The 18,588-nt window shown below is 46.5% G+C and overlaps 1 protein-coding gene across 1 annotated transcript in view; it reads right to left on the bottom strand.

Moving 5' to 3' along the window:
• The window catches only part of DTNB (dystrobrevin beta), a 138,338-nt gene extending 126,465 nt beyond the window's left edge, over positions 1-11,873 (bottom strand). Inside the window, exons 1-4 of the mRNA XM_074153671.1 lie at positions 11,807-11,873; positions 7,529-7,609; positions 5,361-5,574; positions 631-716 (exon numbers count right to left, since the gene is read on the bottom strand). Coding sequence (XP_074009772.1) covers positions 631-716; positions 5,361-5,574; positions 7,529-7,609; positions 11,807-11,873 — 448 coding nt within the window. The remainder of the gene's footprint in view (positions 1-630; positions 717-5,360; positions 5,575-7,528; positions 7,610-11,806) is intronic.
• Between the last annotated feature and the right edge of the window lie 6,715 nt (positions 11,874-18,588).

Below are 18,588 nucleotides of genomic sequence, written 5' to 3'. Positions count from 1 at the left end.
AACAGTAAAATCTGGCAGTGACAGCGAGGTGAACTCCACAGCTCTGCAGGGTGGAAATGAAAAGAGAAAACACCCACAACAACTGTTCACGTGGCCACTAAGAGAGAGAAGAACAAGAATTACCAGTAAAGGACAAAACCAATGTTTATGGGTATCACCGATTCTCTACTGATACAGCAGAGGGCTCACGGAAACAAGAAAAAAAAGGAAGTAAGATCGATGAAAAGAGAATAAAAAGAGAGTTAAAAAAGTAAGAACCAAGAAGCTGGAAATGCAGAAAGAGCAGCTGCAGAGAGCGCCCCAGATGATGCGGGAGATAGACAGAACCCCCCGACATGCTCAGGCCAGGGGAAACGGCAGACCTGAAGTTCTACAAGTAAAGAAGTGCCCAAGCATTTCAGAATCACCAAATGTCCCTGCAAACCCTCCCGAGACCAGACTCGGTCTGGTTTATGGCCAGCAGATGGCATGCCTGACAAAAACATGAGTAGAGCAGGCTTCATTCCAGTGTAAAGATCGCTGAACAAGCAGGAAAGTTACCTTCCAGAACTTCATACAACGGAGCACCCGTGGTCAGTCATGGGAACAAAATAATTCATCAAGTGGCTTGATTTGCTTGAAAATACTCACATCTTAGTTTGTCCAGTATTTTGCCGCCACACATGGTTGCTAACATCGCTTTCACCGAAAACACCGTCAGCTTCCCGTGGCCCTCGCTGTGAAAAAAAGTGACCTGGTAAGTAATTACTGCATAAAAGGGAAAGTAACAACAATACTCCAGGCCTAGGAAGGAAATGCACAAAAGCCCTCCATTAACTACTAAGATCTGCCAAAAGTATTTAATATAACATGAAGACAGCGGCAACAGCAGCATTTCTAATATATTGGAAGAGTTAACAAGTCTCTAATCACAAATTAAATTTTCTTGTAGAATTATGAAAAATGCACAGATAAAGAGGCTGCCATTTGTCTTGCTCACCCCATAACTGTCCCACAAAAAAGTAACACGTGAATTTTTTTCCATTAAAATACATTTGTTCACTGTAAAACATCTCAGTTTTTCCTCTGCTACCCTTTGTTAGTTGTTTTAGATTTTTAGTCCTTGATTTAAACTCTGATGCTCAAATACCCATTTCGTTCTAAGAACAGTACAGTAACTGACAGCTAATGGAGACACCGTATGATGTTCTGAAAATACCACACAGAACAGGAATAATGTCAACAGGGTTTTATTCTAATTTAAGTTAATAAGGCTGCTGTGCTCTCGGAACAGATGGCACACTTGGGGAACCATTTTCCAGTATCAGCAAGAGAAAATGAATCGGTCTCTACGCAAAGTATGAAAAAACCCATTTATAATGGTATATGTACGAACAGCGGCGTGCGTTACTCTGGGACCAGAGAGAAAGGGAAGGGTGAAATTACGTGGGAATTAAGTCACCAGAAGCACAGAAGGCGGTTGGGTTAAAGCACAGCCCAGTTGGTACCCGTAACAGTTTGCATCCCGCCTTCTGAACTCCTCCGATTTCACAGTACCAAAGAGGGATCAGAGAACCTCCAACAGAGGACATTAAGGCAGCCACAGCATGGAGATCTCGGTGTAAACCCACTGGTGTCATGAAGCTGGTTCAGTGGCGCATGCGGCAAAAGAAACGGGCATCAACGTGGGTAAAGTGTTGGAATTGCCATGAACGTATACTGAGCCATTACCCTCAACTATAGACAGCAACAGTGGGAGAGACCCATGACCCAGGGAGAAAGTTAAAGGAGAAAAAGAACTGAAATAAGTTCACGTAATTGTAATTAAATGTATTGGACAGATCACGTGTACTGTCACGGAAAACAGGATGATGGGGAAAATACGATGATGAGTGTCGGAAGAGACCTAGAAAAACTCCAGACCTCTCAGTGGGAAGGAGATGCACATTAAGCATGTGTGCTTGGAAAGCGTTAAGAGTAGAATTAGTCGAAGCAAACATCGGCTCGTGGCACTGAAGCAGTGACAGGGTCTGAAATCAGTGGCACTGAAGCAGTGACAGGGTCTGACATCAGCCACTGACAGCAGCCAGATGGAGACATCAGGAAGCAACCGCATCACATCAGGAGGGTTACCACGGTAAGGTAAAGGCTCTCAACCTTTCTCAGGCTGAGAAATAAACATGCTGTTTCTCCCGTCCAGACTCTAATATATCCTTCCAATACTCCCTCTGCAGAAGAGAGGGGGTCTCTGCTAGAGCCACACTGCAGGGAGCTCTGTGCAGAGGAACGGCGACTCGGGGGCCATGGCTGTTGACGTCCAGTAGCCTTTTAATCACTGTTTGAAGAAACTACACAAAAGGACAAAACTAAACACATTAGATATTTATTTCAAGCTACATAAAGCCTATAAAGTTATCAACAAGGTAAAGATCTCAACTATCCTATTTTGTTTCTGACTTTTGCCTTGAATTGCTTTCTCAAAGGAGTAAGCGGACATTCCCTCTGTGGGGAAAAATAAGTTAAGACTTGACTAAATCAGAAACGGGTTGGCTGAAAAGTTCACTCCCTTCAAGCCCTGAACCCCACTTTATCCGAGCAAATCCTACTCGCCAATTCAAATCTCCAGACCTTATAGTCTCAGCCCCCCTCGCCTTTTCAATAGACATTCATTTTCTCTCAAAAGAGAGTCCAGTTTTGAGTCAATCTCCAGAAAAAACAAGTGACTAAAGCCATCGCTATCTCCTCACAGGACACAGACCTGTCCTTGCAAACGTGTCTCATGGTGCCTCCAGATATTAGCCCTGCTTCTGCTGACAGCCTGCTTATTAATCTAGAAAAATACCGGCACCCCCGCCACCTGGAGGAGGTGGAGTTACTGAGCAACTTCCCCAAACGCAGTTTTGCGGCGCCGCTGTTCAATCTGCCCCGTCCCCTCCGGGAAGGGAAAAGGGCAAGATTTTCAGTGGGGTTTTGAAACCCCTCTGACGATGAGGAGTTCTCGGGACTGGAGACAGAACCGGGGGACCTGTTTGAAAGAGACGGGGGGCTGGGGACATGGGGCTTCTCCCGGCTGCCTGATGGAAGCCTCATCCCCTCCGTCCCCCCAGCCCGGCGGGACGCGGCAGACGCCCGCGGCAGTCGGGTCACCTCTCCCACCACGTCCCCCGGTTCCTCCCGTTCGCTCCCCACGCCGCAGGAACGGTGCGGAGTCACTTCAGAGAGGCACCCCAGAGCTTTCTGCACCACGCTGATCCGTGGGCATTTCCTCCCGGGTACACACACGTCCCTGCCAGCTCTGCCAGGCTGATGATGAGGTTCCTCCTCATCGCATCACATCGCTCCACACTGGGCTCGGCAGCTCCCCTCCTCGCTCGTTTGTTGGGCACCCTCTCCCTCCCCGTCACTGCACGCTGCTTTGTTACCAGCACGTGGTCTGGCTTCATACCTACCATTAAAAAGAATTTGGAGCAACTAAACCCACTGACAAATCAAACGTGTTTTCTAGAAATGATGAAATTAAAACCCAACTGCTCTGAAAGAGCCAAATGGAATCAGGAAGGATCCCTTACTCTGAGGTGCCAGAAATGGGCGGGGGGCTTTGGAAAGCCATGGGAGGCAATGATCGGGAAAAACAAACCAGGAATACACTGTTAAAAACTCCCTGTGGGAGAGCAGTGGAGAACGTGGTACCACTGCCCTTCCTCCTCACAGCTCAGCCCTGGTGGACATGCGATGGCTCACGCTGCATCAGCGGTGCCCTACGGACCCACAGCCGAGCATCGCTCGCACTCACCTACCACCAGCTCTCACTTACATCCTTCCACAGGAACACACTGGGTAGATGTTTGATTCCTGTACCTGTCCGGTTAATATTAATGACTTTGTGATGGTACCCCCAGCCCCACGTTGTACAAAGCTACTCCAGCACACATACTGCTACCCCAGGGATGCCACTCCAGCTCACAGGTGTACTTATTTTAAAAAAAAAAAAAAAAAAAAAAAAAATGTCTGCTCTTTTGATGAACTCCAGGAGAGGGAGCCTCAGCCCCTCTCCTCTTACTCTTGGTTCTCCCGGTGCAGAAGGCAGCGCAGCATCCCTGCTTCCCTCTCCAGCCCGGGAAGCAGAAGAGAAGCTGATGTTCCGTGCTGGGATGGAGCGTGCTGCTCGGGTCCCAGGGGAGGCAGCACTTGCAGGGCTGGGGACCGCGGGGGAGAAAAACGCATCTTGAACTAAAGCCTCGATCTTCTGAGCCAGCTCCCCAAAACGTGACTATTTCTATTTGTAAATGCTGTATTTTCTAGTGTGATCCATCCCGGAATAAGTAACCCCATCAGCTAACCCTTGTCTCACGACCAATACCAAATGGGAACTAAACAGAAAAATACCGATGTGTCTCTGCTGTCACAGCAGTGTCCCTGCTCTGAGCTCCAGGCTGTTTTTATTTTACTGACACAGAGATTGTTCTGAAGTATTGAACTTTTTTGGGGGGTAACCTAGCTTCTGTCTGGTGACAGTAAGAGTCGTCACGTTAGGAAAGGACCAAAGTCTGGATACTACAAACAGCATGACTATTTGGCACACTCAGTGCTGCAGATTGTCTTGGGTACAACTCCTCAGTTTGTGTGAGGGCGTCCTGGCCACGAGCAGCTCTCTGCCGCTGGGAGAGAGGGCGAGAGCAGAAGGAAGGCAAGACTGACATAAAAGCTGACTGCGCGAAAGACAAGACAAAAAGAAGCGCTAAACGAGAGTGGGATATTTGCAGTTGCTACTCAGAGAGCCCCCAGAGACACACCTACTCAAGAAGATTAACAGACCGAACCCCAAAGAAAGAGGCTGCGAAAAACTCAAACCGGACATGGGGAAATGCCCAGAGAGTGCCCTGAGCAAGAAATCAAACCTCTTCCAGCCAGGAAAGGAGAAGTAGCCTCTGTTCTCCCAGCACGTTAGGATGGGACGCAAGCTGGCTGTCAGACCCAGGCAGCACTATGACATGGTCTCGTTGATCAAGGTTCAATAGAACACCTTGGGTTTTTGAAGCAGTGCTATACCACCGTCGCCATCACGTTGTGCGTCTCACAGTCTGCAGAACCGTTTCTCTTCATTCAGACACACGGTTACAGCAGTCTGCAGCTTCCAAAGGCACCAACCATCTTAAGAGAGCAATTTTTCAGACAAAGCTTTGCTGCTGCAGCAACGTGCATCTCTGCAGGCACCACTGGTATTAAATATATGTGTGTGTGTGTGTGTGTGTGCAATACAGTCTCACAACCTCGAGAAACAGCATGCGGACAGTTTGGCAGAGGCTCATGCAGTTGCTGGCTGCTTTCATCTAACGAGAAGAGAAAATTAGTTTAAGAACACAAGTGGAGGAGTTACTAGCCTGTCGTATGCCGCTATCATGAAGTTGAGGAGGAGGCTGATGGATTGCTCTACACTGATTTGGTGAGTAGAAGGAAGGCGTTTGTTTAGCTGGTAGTAGATGGATGAAATGATTGTTTCTAGTCGAGACACGTTGATCTCTGTGTTATGATCCAAAGTGTTAAGGCCATTATCTCGGAAGGCTTCAATCATATTCCAGATATCAACAAGATGAACTAAAAATAAAGGAAACAAAATTAACTTCTATAGTGTAAGGCATGCAAGCTCACGTTTATGGTACTGTTTCCGAATACTATGTTAGCATTTATTTTGGAATGAACAGTTACTTATTTGTATTGCAAGTGAGAGAGAGACTCTTGATATTCACACCCATCGCTGGTGTCAGCTCGGTTAAGGTAACAGAGCCGTGCCCAGGCATCTCGAGCGCCTTTTATTCCACCCTTCAACGCCTGGGTGCTCCGCCAGGAAAACCTCATAGAGGAGAGAAGGGAACTTCCATCATCATGCAGCGCGTTTCAGCAGGGTTCGGTATTTTCATTTTGGTCAGCCATATTCTAAACCCTCTACAAATGGGTTTACAATCATTTTGAACGTCCTCACGCTGACTAGGAGTTGAGTAGAGGGAGGAACTTACTGTTCCAGTTAAACTGTGACTGTTTCCAGTTGATCCAGTGAGCCCAGAGCGTAATGCTTTGTAAACACAGGTCTGGAACTCCAAAGCCTTTCCCCGAATTACCTGCCGTATCTGAGTGCATATCTAAGAAGTGTTAACAATGTAGAGAAAAAGCTTTCCAAAACCACAGCCAGTGATCTGCAGAACCACATTAAATAATATTATTAAATGTTTCAAAGCTTGAAAAGTATGTGTGAGAGTGGGAGGAGACATCTCGGGATCAACGGTAACCCATCAGGCCAAACGGAATGTGCTCCAACAGTTACAACGGACAGGCTTATTTGCTGACTTCACAACTTCTGATATTTTCCTTGAATTATAAAAAAAAAAAATTCTGAAGTAAGAGCGTCAGCTGTAAAATTTCTTACATAAAACTTGTCTTTCTCTCTGACACATAAAAACCACACAACAATGAAAGCCGAGGTACCTGCCACAGCAAGCGTGTGCCCCGGGATCACCGTGTGGGCCAGACGGAGATCGCTAATTTACATTTGCTTCTGTTCTGTGATTCTGGGCAACGCGCAGCCTGAGCTCTGCACACACCTACGGGCAAGGCTGCTCCAGGCACACGCGTGGCATCACTCATCCGGGCCCAAAGCGCGCAATGTACTATCATTAGCATCACTTAACCTCTCTCTACTGATTAAATGAGGTTTTTAATTCAAGAGCATGAATTGCAGACAAGAACTAACACTTTTCCACAGGAATGACAGAGCTGAAAGCTGTCTGGCAAACTAAAAGCCCTGCGGGTGCTGCCACAGGAGCCAGGCACATGGAATCACAGAACGGTCTGGGTTGGAAGGGACCTTAAAGATCATCCAGTTCCAACTCCCTGCCCCGGGAGGAGCTACAGCCTGCAGCTGTACACGTCCTCTGCAGGACTCCTCCGCTCTGCTCCTGTCCCCTGCCACACCAGACACACACCAGTCCCACTTTTAGGGACCTAATCCTGCCTACACTGCTCTGTTCCGCTCTCTGCTCCCTCCAGTTCAACACCGGCAGCAGAACCGCAATATTATATGCATTATTATATATATACCATTATATATGTTATTATATATAAGACTATATTCTTTACTGCTGCTACACTTCATATATGCCACCGCGATCCGATCCAGGTGCTTCCATGCGGGTGACTGTACTGGGCATCTCCAAACTCTCAGCTGGTTTGGGGGGCACCACGATGGAACAGGAGCTCGAGGAACTCGAGACTGCCTGCATCCCACCCTTAGGGTGACTGAAATACGACAAGCTGGCCCATATATTTTAAATTTTAGAAACACTGATGAATAAATCTGATGATATTCTAGAGTATTGGACCAAGATTGCTACCTCTTTTTAATTAAATATTTACTCTCTGCTTAGCTTAAGTAACAACTACCATCGCCTGACAAAATGTTTGCTCACTCTTGCTATGCTAAAAATTCACATGGGTAGAATATTCGAAACAATCATGCAGGAGAAGTTTTTGAAGATAAAGAGTAATTATAACTTACGATTACATCTTTTTTGTACAAACCGGAGCTTACAGGCTGTTCGATACGTTGAAAGTCTGATGACATCAAAATTCTGTGCTCCTATGAATAAAAAAAAGTTTGTGTTTTTCTTTCCTCTGTAACATTTGGCTTATCAGAGAGTTACTGCAAAACCGGCAGGAGTGTTTCTCCACATACATCATCTTTGTCACACGAACATGACAAAGATTTTCATTTGGTATCTCATGATAAAGTGATTTTCAGCGCTGGGTTATAAACTGACCTACGTTTGAGACTGATATGAACACCTTAAGAGGAAGCAAGAATGAGGCGGTGACTGGGTACGGAAGAGGATTGCCCTGGTGTTGGAAGACACATACACAAAAGTTAAGGGACAAAGAAGAGGAGGGGTTGGAACTCCTACCACCAGCCATATTGCAGCCCCATCAGGAATGTGCTTTTGGCCTCCCAAACAGGTCCAAATCAGGTCAGAAGCAGAAGAAAAAGCATAGAAGAAAAAAAATCCTATCTTGACCAACAGCTTCCCACTTCAAGATGTGTGTTATCATAGAGTCATGGAATCACAGGATAGTTTGGGTTGCAAAGGACTTTAAAGCCCCCCCCCCCCCCCCCAGTGCTACCCCCTGGCCTGGGCAGGGACACCTCCCACCACACCAGGTTGCTCCAAGCCCCCTCCAACCTGGCCTTGAACCCCTCCAGGGATGGGGCAGCCACAGCTTCTCTGGGCAACCTGGGCCAGGCTCTCACCACCCTCACAGCAAAGAACTTCTTCCCCACATCTCATCTCCATCTCCCCTCTTTCAGTGTCAAACCCTTCCCCCTCCTCCTAGGGCTCCCCTCCCTCATCAAGAGTCCCTCCCCAACCTTCAAACAATACCCCATCATGAATTATTTGAATGCTATTATCCATCACTAGGTGGTACCACATCTACCAGTTCCAGCAATTGCCCTGATCATCACCGACTCGGGCCGTTTGGGATAGCTGTGTTACCCCTCTGCCAAACACACCCGTGCACCCCCTACACTGACCAAATGGGATAAACGATGTAGGGATGAGAAATGATACTGGTTTGAAGTCCGGTATTGATCATTTTAATTTGGAAGCAGCCAACCAGGCAAGTCTTGAAAATCCCATTAATCACAAACCAAAGCCTTTTACACGGCTCACATTTACCCAGCGTTAGCGGCTACATCCTACAATCAATACAGTTGGAAGGTGCAGGCTGAAACAACCCCAGGGCACCTGGGCAATGGCACGGGGACACGGCTCCTGCGCCGCTCCTCCTGCCACAGCAGGGCACAAAAGCAGGATCTGCTGCAGCCTTTCCTGCTCCTCTCAAAAACCAGAGCCTGGAGAAGCAGAGAACTGGGAAATGGGGGTAACTGGGACTTACAGAATCCTGACTTATACAAGATACTTTAAAACAACAGCAAAAAAATCCAACCCCCATCCTCCTGACGAAGGCATCCCACTGCTCTATCAATGGGACTTGCTCAAAGGCGGCAACACATTCTCTCCTACACCCTGAACGCAGAAACCAGCTTGCAAATACCTCATCTGAATTACCTTTGTGTACGCACCCCCTGACTCACAGCTGCAAAGTTAACGACGAGAGTATTCTTGTCTTTGAGATATTCCACCACCATTTCGCAAATACAACGGTAAAGCATCTGCGTGTTCTCAGAGACCTGCGTGGTGTCTTCAAAACGACATACAAGGACTATTTTTCTTCATCAGGAGTTGAAAAGACTCCGGTAAGACCAGTGAGGAGGCCGATTTCCCAGTCCAAGGCTCCCCGTGACTAAGACAAGCCAACACCTGGGGAGTGTTCTGCCCCATAGAACGGTACAACAAACTCCGGTGGATTATTTCACACCACCATCTTTAGAACACTAGTCCCTCCTATGTTTCAGGAAAGTGCGTGGCCAAGTAACGGGAGCTGGAGTGTTTAGATCCAAGGCTACAACAAAAATAGGTAATTTCGTATTTTCTATGCAATATTCTTTCAAACCTCTCAATTAGGGTGTGAATGCTTCTGTCTCTCAAGCCACAGAAAGCACTTCCACAGACCGTGAGTCTTCACAAAATGCTATGTCTGTGTAAAATGAAGTTATATAAAACATACGTGTGTATATATATACACACAGAAAAGGTCATTTAACAGCTACATGCAAAACCAAAAACTTGTCCATTTTCAGTTCTTGTCCTCCTGTGTCCCACTGCCACAAAAGCTTCAACCAGGTTGTTCTTCCAAGCCACCCGAAGGTAAATGGGAGGCGTTTCCCAGACAGCCCCTGCAGCTCCCACCCGCAGCCCTCACAGGAAAAGGGGGTTTTCCCATTCAGACGGGATTTTCTGTTTCGGTTTGTGCCCACAGCCTCGCACCCTGCCACTGGGCTGAGAAAACTCTGGCTCCATCTTCTGTATACCCTTCCAGAAGATAAATCCCCTATGTGTTCCCACTGGGTGCATCTCCCCGGAGCTGGTGACATGCCTGAGGGACGGGATGCCATCCAGATGGACCTGGACAGGCTGGAGGAATGGGTCTGTGTGACCCTCACGAGGTTCAACGAGGCTGAGTGCCCTTGGATCCGCCGTTCAGAGAAGTGAGACCACCTCGCAGAGAATTTGTGCCTGTCAGCTCCAGAAGCACCGCAAACCCAAGGACCTTCCTCCTTGGGAACACATCCGAGGGTAGCAGGGCCAGCGGGAGTGAATGCCAAGGGCAATTATCTCAACACTGCAGCAAAGGTGTGTTGTCGTTGACCAACACCCAATGGTCACCGAAAGCATCAACTGTACACATCACACATCTGCTCTGGGTGTGAAGCTCACCTAGAAAGGAAAACGTTTCTGTGTTGTTCACTCTGTCGTGAAATATTCCACCACAGGACAGCTTGAAGAAGCTTGAAGACCTTTGATTTCTCATAGTGATACCCTAACGAGCCTCGCAGAATGGCTGTGCACCCACACCTCCACCAACAACCACAACCTCCAGAACAACCGCAACCACCGCTGCTGCAAAGACAGACACCTCCTACAAAGATAATCAGAAGAATTCTGAATATTTATCCCAATTTAGCCAAAGGTAAAAACCAGCCAGTCAATTTCTGTACTAAATGATCACGAGACAACACTTTGAAGTGATGAGACAAAGGTCCTGCTCTGCTGCACCAGCCAAAAATAGAGTGGAGAAGCGCTATTGCCATTTCCCAAGGTCCTAAAGAGATTTCACCAGGATATCGCACACAGTTCAGCGGCCTTGGCTCCAGTGAGACCGAGCGGCGGCAGAGGAGCCCAGGAGGTGGGGTCTGCAGGAATTGCCCCCTGCCGTGTGCCGAGCCAGCCAAAAAAGGGGCCCGACTCTGACCCCCGAGACCAAGCGAGCTGGGAAGGGGGGAGAAATACCACCCAGGCCAGGTCGCAGGGGAGAGGAAGCAAACCCACACTAGCCAGGGATGACGCTTCCTGAAACAGAGAGTGCTTATAAACACAGTAACAATGTTACTCCAGGATTCCTTTAATAAAATAGCATGAATATACCATGACACTATCTGTTTTAAGACAGACCTTCACCAGCCTGTAATGGGAATTCTCGCCTAACCTGGGAATTTCAGTCAGTCCCGTGCTCCCATAGGGAAGGAAAATAACATGATGCCCCGCAAACATACAATCCTTTACCTCTAACCACACATACCTTTTTAAAAGGTTACACCTCAGTCCTTAAAATTATATTCTCTCTGGAGAGGCATTTCATTTCTAATAACAATTAATTGTTATTCAAATAACATTATTGAAATTAAATGTTATTCAAATAACAATTATGGCCTCTCCTTCAGCGAATGGTCTTGTATAAAAAAAAAAAAAACCACAACAAACCCCCAAGACCCCTCAAACCACTTCTCTTTGGAGTCATAGCAGCATTGTGTCGCCATTAGAGAGATATTTTTATCTACTTTTTTTTTTTTTAAGATAAAGGGTGATCTGTCTGTTGTCATTATTTATTTTAACAGTTGTCCACAAACTTTAGATATTGTCATATATGGGAAATGTGTACGTTCCTTTAAACAGGAGCTTCACAGAACCTAGAAATGAATGACCTTCTGGGGGGCTGCGATCCCCCTCCTGCACCCTCCTCCTGACCAGCACCCAGGACGCTCCTCAATGGATGAGGCAACGCTCTCATGGAAACGAGATGTAAATGATGTGGGAAAGCTCTCAAAGTGACGCTCTCAGCGAAGAATAAATGACATTATGCCTTCAGATTTGTTACTTACTCATTTCCATGAACAGCTGTCTCTTCTCCGCCATCGTCCTCCTCCTCTTCCCACTCTCCTCAATCATCCTGGGGACAAAAAGCGGCAAACACTGTTTGTGCGAGAATTTCTGTTACAAGAGCAACTTGCTGCAAACAACATTATTTTAATCCCTCAGTTGAAACAGTTTGATTATATTTGGTAAATGGAAAGCCCGGTGGAAAGACTGACACCTCCACAGCAGAGAGATACACTGGAACTAGAGCCTGCGGAACTCGGAGCTGCACACACACATATAGCAATGTCCTGGAAAGAATTCCTCTCTGCTCAAAAGGGTTTTGTTTGGAAAACACAAAGGAACACCTCTCCGTGAGCAGCTGAGCCCCACGGAACCGCGTACCTGTCCAAAAGGAGAAAGCAGATCCCATTTTTCCCACTCCTCTTCCCCTCCTGGGGTTTGGGGGGGGATGCTGGGTTTGGGGGTGAGGGTTGTCGTGGCACCTTTAAACACAACTTGTAAGAATTCATTTCACTTTGAAACGTCACGCCGGAGTTCAAACCATATTTGTCAGGGAGGTAAAAGTCTCAAATATAATTCAGGTGGAAAGAAAAACAAACCCACAAACGTCTAGTTTGGTCCCACCAGCCTCCCTTTCTAGGAAAGCAGATTAAAGAAGCGACAGCATCTCAGTGGAGCTTATAACAAGGCTGGGAGGCACGGGGACAGTGCCCCTTACAGCTCACTGCCCTCTCTGCTGCTAAAAGACAGGAGCTAAATCTCGCTCAAATCCACTGGGGAAAAAAAAAAAAAAAAGCAACTAAATTCAGTATTAGTGTAAAATTTCACTTAAAATTACTATATTATATTATTCTTCCATTAACAGATTCACCAACTAACTTAATATGTTTCTTAAATGTCTAAAAAGAAAAAAAAAAAAAGGCCAAAATACCCAACAATTATTCTACAGTGACCCCAGAAGGCAGCCGTGAGGGCGTCACTCAGCCCCCCTCAGGCAGCACCAGCCTCAAACTGCAACCCAGGGAAGTGCTGTCTTGGCACTTCACCCCCTCGCTCATTAACAGCTTCCCTCCGCAGCTCTGCCTGCTAATTGCTCTCCGGTGAAGATCTCACTGCGCGTGTTCATCAGGGAAGCCACCAAAGCCTTTTTCCTCCCCTGTTCATAAAAGGAGAAGCAGCGTACGGTGGTACAAAGTAATCTGCAAATATATTTTATCTCCTTATTTTTTTCCTGCTTTAGAAAATCAAAGACTCCAACCAATGTGCTTCTGGTTGGTTTTTTTTTTTTAAAGGAAAAAACCTCCCTGGCATTTTTGCAGATGTGTAAAAGTTTGGGTTGGTTTTTTTTTTTTTCAGCTTTCTAAAATAAATGCATTTTATGAAATTAAATGAATATAGGCAAACTGAGTGTCCGAGCAGGCGGTCAAAGAGCCAGGCACTGGGAAACTGCCCACACGACTCATTTTGTTCCCCGACAAGTTCAGCTTTCCTCATACCCCCCCCAAGCCCAAGAGGTTTTGGAACCAACTACTACTCTATTTCCTCATCACGTAAAACACGCACGTCATCCCGAAGAACACCAGTTGCTGTACCATAATTAGCTTCATTTCAAGTGCTAGCGCCTCTCTAAATTCCACGACAGATGGACTCCAAGGGGTAGATTAATTATTTGATCTTTTAAATTGATTTGAGTAGAGACTATTTTAAAGACACAAGGGACAATATCACTTGAATCTGCTGCAACACCAAAAAAATAGTCATAATGATATTAGATCTTCTGGTCCTTGGGTGCTCACATTCCTCACTCCACCTTCCCAACCCCCTGCTCCCAACTCAACCCCATTTTTCTGCAAAGCTCAACCAGTCCCCAGGGAACGTGTCTCACATGGGAGTGACCAGGTGGAGTCATACTACTTATTTCTTAGGGGTCGTTGAAGCTGCCCGGACCTCAGTCGTAGGACACCAGCATCCCTAATTCTGCCTGGACCTCAGTCGTAGGACACCAGCATCCCTAATTCACTGCTAAATAGGTCAAATTGACCAAGACACAGACTTTTAACATTTTAAAGGAGCCAGCATCACCCTTGGTGCTCTCTGCAAAGCAACCGAGTGAATTACCTCTTCGGCACTGTCCTCGACATGAGATCTGAATGAGCAAACTGCTCTCTCTGGGATTCCAAAGTGCTGCAGGGACACACCAACCAAGCCTCATCAACCCAGATTTCTCAGGTATGCTCTCAGGAAAATCATGTCTAAGGAGCGTTGCTCCAGGATCTCCTCCAAGTCTTTTGCCTTTCTTGAAGGGAGCAAAAGATGTGAAGTTTTCCTTAGGTGAAAGCTCAGCCGTCACGTACCTGCTCACCAAACCCATCAAACCTTACCCTTCCCATTCACGGGCTCTCTCTCTGTGCTGGTTCTTCCCTGCTATTACCTGCAAGAGGGGAAATGTCTAGGAAATGATCTTTCCGGACCACAGAGTTACACGTTCTAAATACAAATAGAGTGGAAAGAGAAGAGACAAACTGGCAGATATTTGGGAAAGTCATGGAAATGACATTAGTCATATGAGCTCTATTGGATAATTGACAAACCCGCTCTTAAAGCCTCAACAATCAGCTACAGCAGGATCCCCCTCGCTGCCGAAGGTGGGAAGAAGAAAGATGGAAAGTCTATATTCACCTTTGCACTTTAAACCCACCTCAAGTTCAAACCAGGAAAGAACTACCACCTACCACCAGAATGAGTGCAATTATGCCAAGGATGCAAATTACAGCGCCCAGAACCAGAAAGCAAGACCGGCCGCAGCGCCCAACACACAGAACGCTCTTGGACTTGGACAAACGGAGAGATGAGAGGTGAGGGTCAAAATTGTTACAGGCAGCAGAAAAAAAAACAGCTTTTCCAAAATAAAGTAACTGAACTTAAGTTTTCCGCTATCCATGAAATATAATGCTAAAATGCATTTCATTTTCCTGTAGCTTTGGGTACGTGTGGCTACATCCTACCTGGAGGTGCAAATCCTGCAAATATCCGAACTTGCAGACGCAGAACCCATGCAGGAATCGGTACCAATTCAGAAGATGAAATTAGGAGGGAGTTTTAATGGAAAACTACCCTAAGTATTAATCAGGTTTTTATAAAAGCAACAGTAGACGCTGTATCCTAGTGCATATATTGGAAGGGGAATGGCCGAGCCTGAAAGGGAAACGTTAAATCCTAACTTCAGCGTTTCTTTAAGCACGGCCTTAAGCTGCATAAACAATCCCAGAAATGCCAGTTTTAGCTTTCTGTGGCTTTGGTCACAGCACAACGTGCTCCTCCATCCAGCCTGAGAGCCCTAACGCCAGGCAGAGCCATTGTTTGCTATAGACCCAGCCTAATGACTCCTTATTCCTTCCCTTCGGCTTCCTGCCGCCTACCCTTCGAGTGCTTCACAGGTAAAGTTCATCAAAAGAGTCTGTGCATGAAGATACCAAGACCTGGGATTAGTAGTGTTTAATTAAGGAATTTGCTTCCTTCCTTCCCCCGCTCTAAATCAGCATGAAACCTCAGAATAATGACATGGCAAAGCGCGGTTCCCCAGGAGCCCTCGCAGCGCAGGAGTCTCACTTGCCAGCAGAGATGCTCCAGCTTCTGAAAGCCAAGCGCCTTGGGATCCGGACAATCCTGCTCCCTATTTGTATGCAGCTAGAAATCAAACCCTCTGAATCGCACGGAAAACTCTCAAAATATTTCTGCTCGGGTTCAGAGATGTTATGCTTTAATTATTGGGAAAAGGCTGGAATTTGCTTTAAAGGTCAGGGTTAAATGTGGAGCCCTGAGTGCTGTCTTCTCTGGGCTGCTTCTGCATGACTGAGAACACCCAGCTCCCTTCTGCACGCTCCGAGATTTGTAGGGGTGGGGTTTTGTTTGCTTATTTTAAATTTTAAATAGAAACATGAAAACGACCACGCTGTGTCAGCCCAAAAGTATGGCTCCTCATCAGCCTTTGCTTCTTTTAGACTCTTTACTGGAGGTTCCATCCCATGCCCCCTCCTGCGCCCACCCATTTCTGTCCGGGATGAGACAGGAACAGCGTCTCTTTTCCAGGCCGGAGAACTTGGAGACTGGCTGTTCCTTGCACAGACACCGCCCAGGATTTATTCCTTACCATCTTCTACCATCCCTTTTCTTCTTCCCTCATCTGCTTTTGGAGATGGAGGAGAAACAGAGTGTTCAATATGCAGACACACCACCGCGTTACACCGCAGCAATAACACCACCCTTGGCGTCTTGTCTTTTTTAGAAGACTCTTAGATTCTATTGGCTTTTTTATTTGTCGGACCATGACTGAGCATTTGTCTGACGCATTCACAGAACTACTCTAAAGCATCGGGATGCCATTCCTGAGGGACAGTTTGGAGCCAAGGAGCAGATCTATAAGCCTTGGACTTGCCTGTTCCTCTTCTCCCAGCCCTTTATTTGCACAAGGTTACGTGCCTCCACGCTGGACAGTAACAGAGGAGCCGAAACCCATTGCTAGCAGAGTCCTTCTCGCCTGCTTCAGAACTGGCTCGTGTTTTTAATGGGATATGCTTCAGCAGCCACCCCGCTGATCAGTCACCGCTGTTTATGTGACAGAGTTATCCTGGGGACGGTGACACTACGAGGAACTCATCTCGCACTCTTTAGCTATATTGGTTTTCTGACCCAAAACATAACCCGGCGCTTAGAGCAGAGGGATGTTTTTCTCACCTCTGCCCTGCTCTGAGGCACTCTCAGCGGTAAGATAATGTGTTTGTCTGGTTCTGTTCTCCTTTCCCTTTCCCCACTCTGGTGTTTCCAAATTAGAAATCTATAGAAATACAGATTAAAAAAAATAAATCTATGTCATGTAATATCAAAAAACTCCAATTTTCTCTCTTTCTAAAAAGACCCAGGAGTCATGGTCAGAGTAAACACTCGTGACTGAACCAAACAGTAAATCAGCGATCTACAGACTGCTTCAAGAGCTGAGACTCGCGGAGTTTCAAAACGTATAGAATTGGTGCACATGTAAGTACCCGAATAACAACACTGGAGTTTCATTTCTTTACTTTTAATAACACTCAGTTCAACCAAGGGCTGAAACTGCCCGGACACAAACCTTCTCTTCTGCCACCAACCTTTATCAGAGGGGAAAAATCTAAAATCTGATAAAGACGTGAATTTCGCACGCAGGAGTGTTTGGTAGCGAACATCCTGTTTTGCTCTTCTTGCAAAGGCAGCATCACCAAATAACTTAATCTGCTTCCAGCTGTGGGGAAACGAATCTACATGGTCTGTGCTGGAGGGTTTCCACAGGTATTTCTTCCTCCAAAAGCTTTTTGTAACCAGGGACACCTGCATCACGACAGCCCCAGGTTCACTTAAGAACAAGGACTAAGAGTAGGTTCAACCTACGGCTTTTTTCCTGAAAGGCTGCTAAGCCCAGCTGGATTTTCACGGCAGCTCTCCTGCTGGACGTCTCCCAAAGCTTCAAGGATCTCGATAAGCGTGGAGAGCTGGAAGGAAATGTTGGTTCCACGGGTTTTGGTCTTCCCACCAGGTCCTGCTCTAACAGCGAGGGCTAATTCACACTCACCACCTAAGGTGGAAGTAGAGAAGACTCACGAGAGAGCACCCAAGTGTGAGCCAGTGAGACGCGGCGTTTCCTGCCCGCAGCGACAGCGCGGCGCTGAATTTACAGTAAGAACCGGGCTGGTTCCGCAGGATATGGCTCTGCTTTGTGTCAAGAGGCAGCACCTTTACAGAAGAAAAGCTGAGAGCAACAAGATGGACCCAGTCTTGCCCAAGGGTTCATCTTTTTTATGTGCTAGAAGTTCAGGAGCCGAGGTCCCCGCTGCCACCAGCTCCTGTCCCCACGCAGCTGTGGTTGGGGATGGAACTTCAGAGCGAGTGCGAACAGGCACGACCTGCTCCCATCAACTCTTCTGGCGTAACACACGTGCTCCACTCGCTTTGCTGACTGCTCCGATTAGAGGCTGAACTGCTGAACGCTGCCGAGGCGTTCCAATATGATAACGATCATGTGTAACATCCCTACGGCTATATACATATATAAAAGAGGATTTTCTTTCCTGCGATTGGAAGGCTAACCTCAAGTCCCATGGGAGATTTTAGTTCAAGATGCCTACTATTTAAATTCATAACTTTGAGAATCAGCAAGGAATTATCACCACTGCAGTAAAATAGTCACTACAGAAACAGAGTTTGATTATTACTAAATAATATTAGAAAATAATCATTAAATGCTAAGTTATTTGTATATTCTCGTTGCAAAGTAATGGTCACCTTAAAGCAGGAAAATTGTGTAAGATACAGGACCGTACAGAACTACATGAGGATGTTTGATGCAAATCCTCAAAAAGTTTACTATTTCCTTTTATCCCGTCACCTTCTCCCTCTTTCAATAGCCACAATAACACCGTTCCATTGCTTCACGGGTAGCCTCCATGACAGAGTTCATAGCAAAGCTAATTTATAAATTCCATGCCAGTAAGTGCGGAGAATTCTACAGTCACTCACCATCTAAATAGCACCATCAACTCAAACATTTCTCTTATTTGTCTTCATTTTTTTCCCTTTTCCTGTTTGTATTCCATTCTTGGGTTCCACAGTTCTTTTCCTTACCTTTAAAAGCTGCCCCCCGCCCCCCAACACACGCATGCGTTACGTACGGACACCTGGCTGGATAAAATCCAGTGCTATAAATAAGCAGTAAAAGCTAATGCCTGGTTTCCCCTTGGTGTGCTCCAGGAGCTCC

Source organism: Numenius arquata, chromosome 9 (assembly GCF_964106895.1).
Source record: "Numenius arquata chromosome 9, bNumArq3.hap1.1, whole genome shotgun sequence".
In the NCBI taxonomy this organism is placed as follows: Eukaryota; Metazoa; Chordata; class Aves; order Charadriiformes; family Scolopacidae; genus Numenius; species Numenius arquata.
This window is presented reverse-complemented; position numbering and strand designations above follow the sequence as displayed.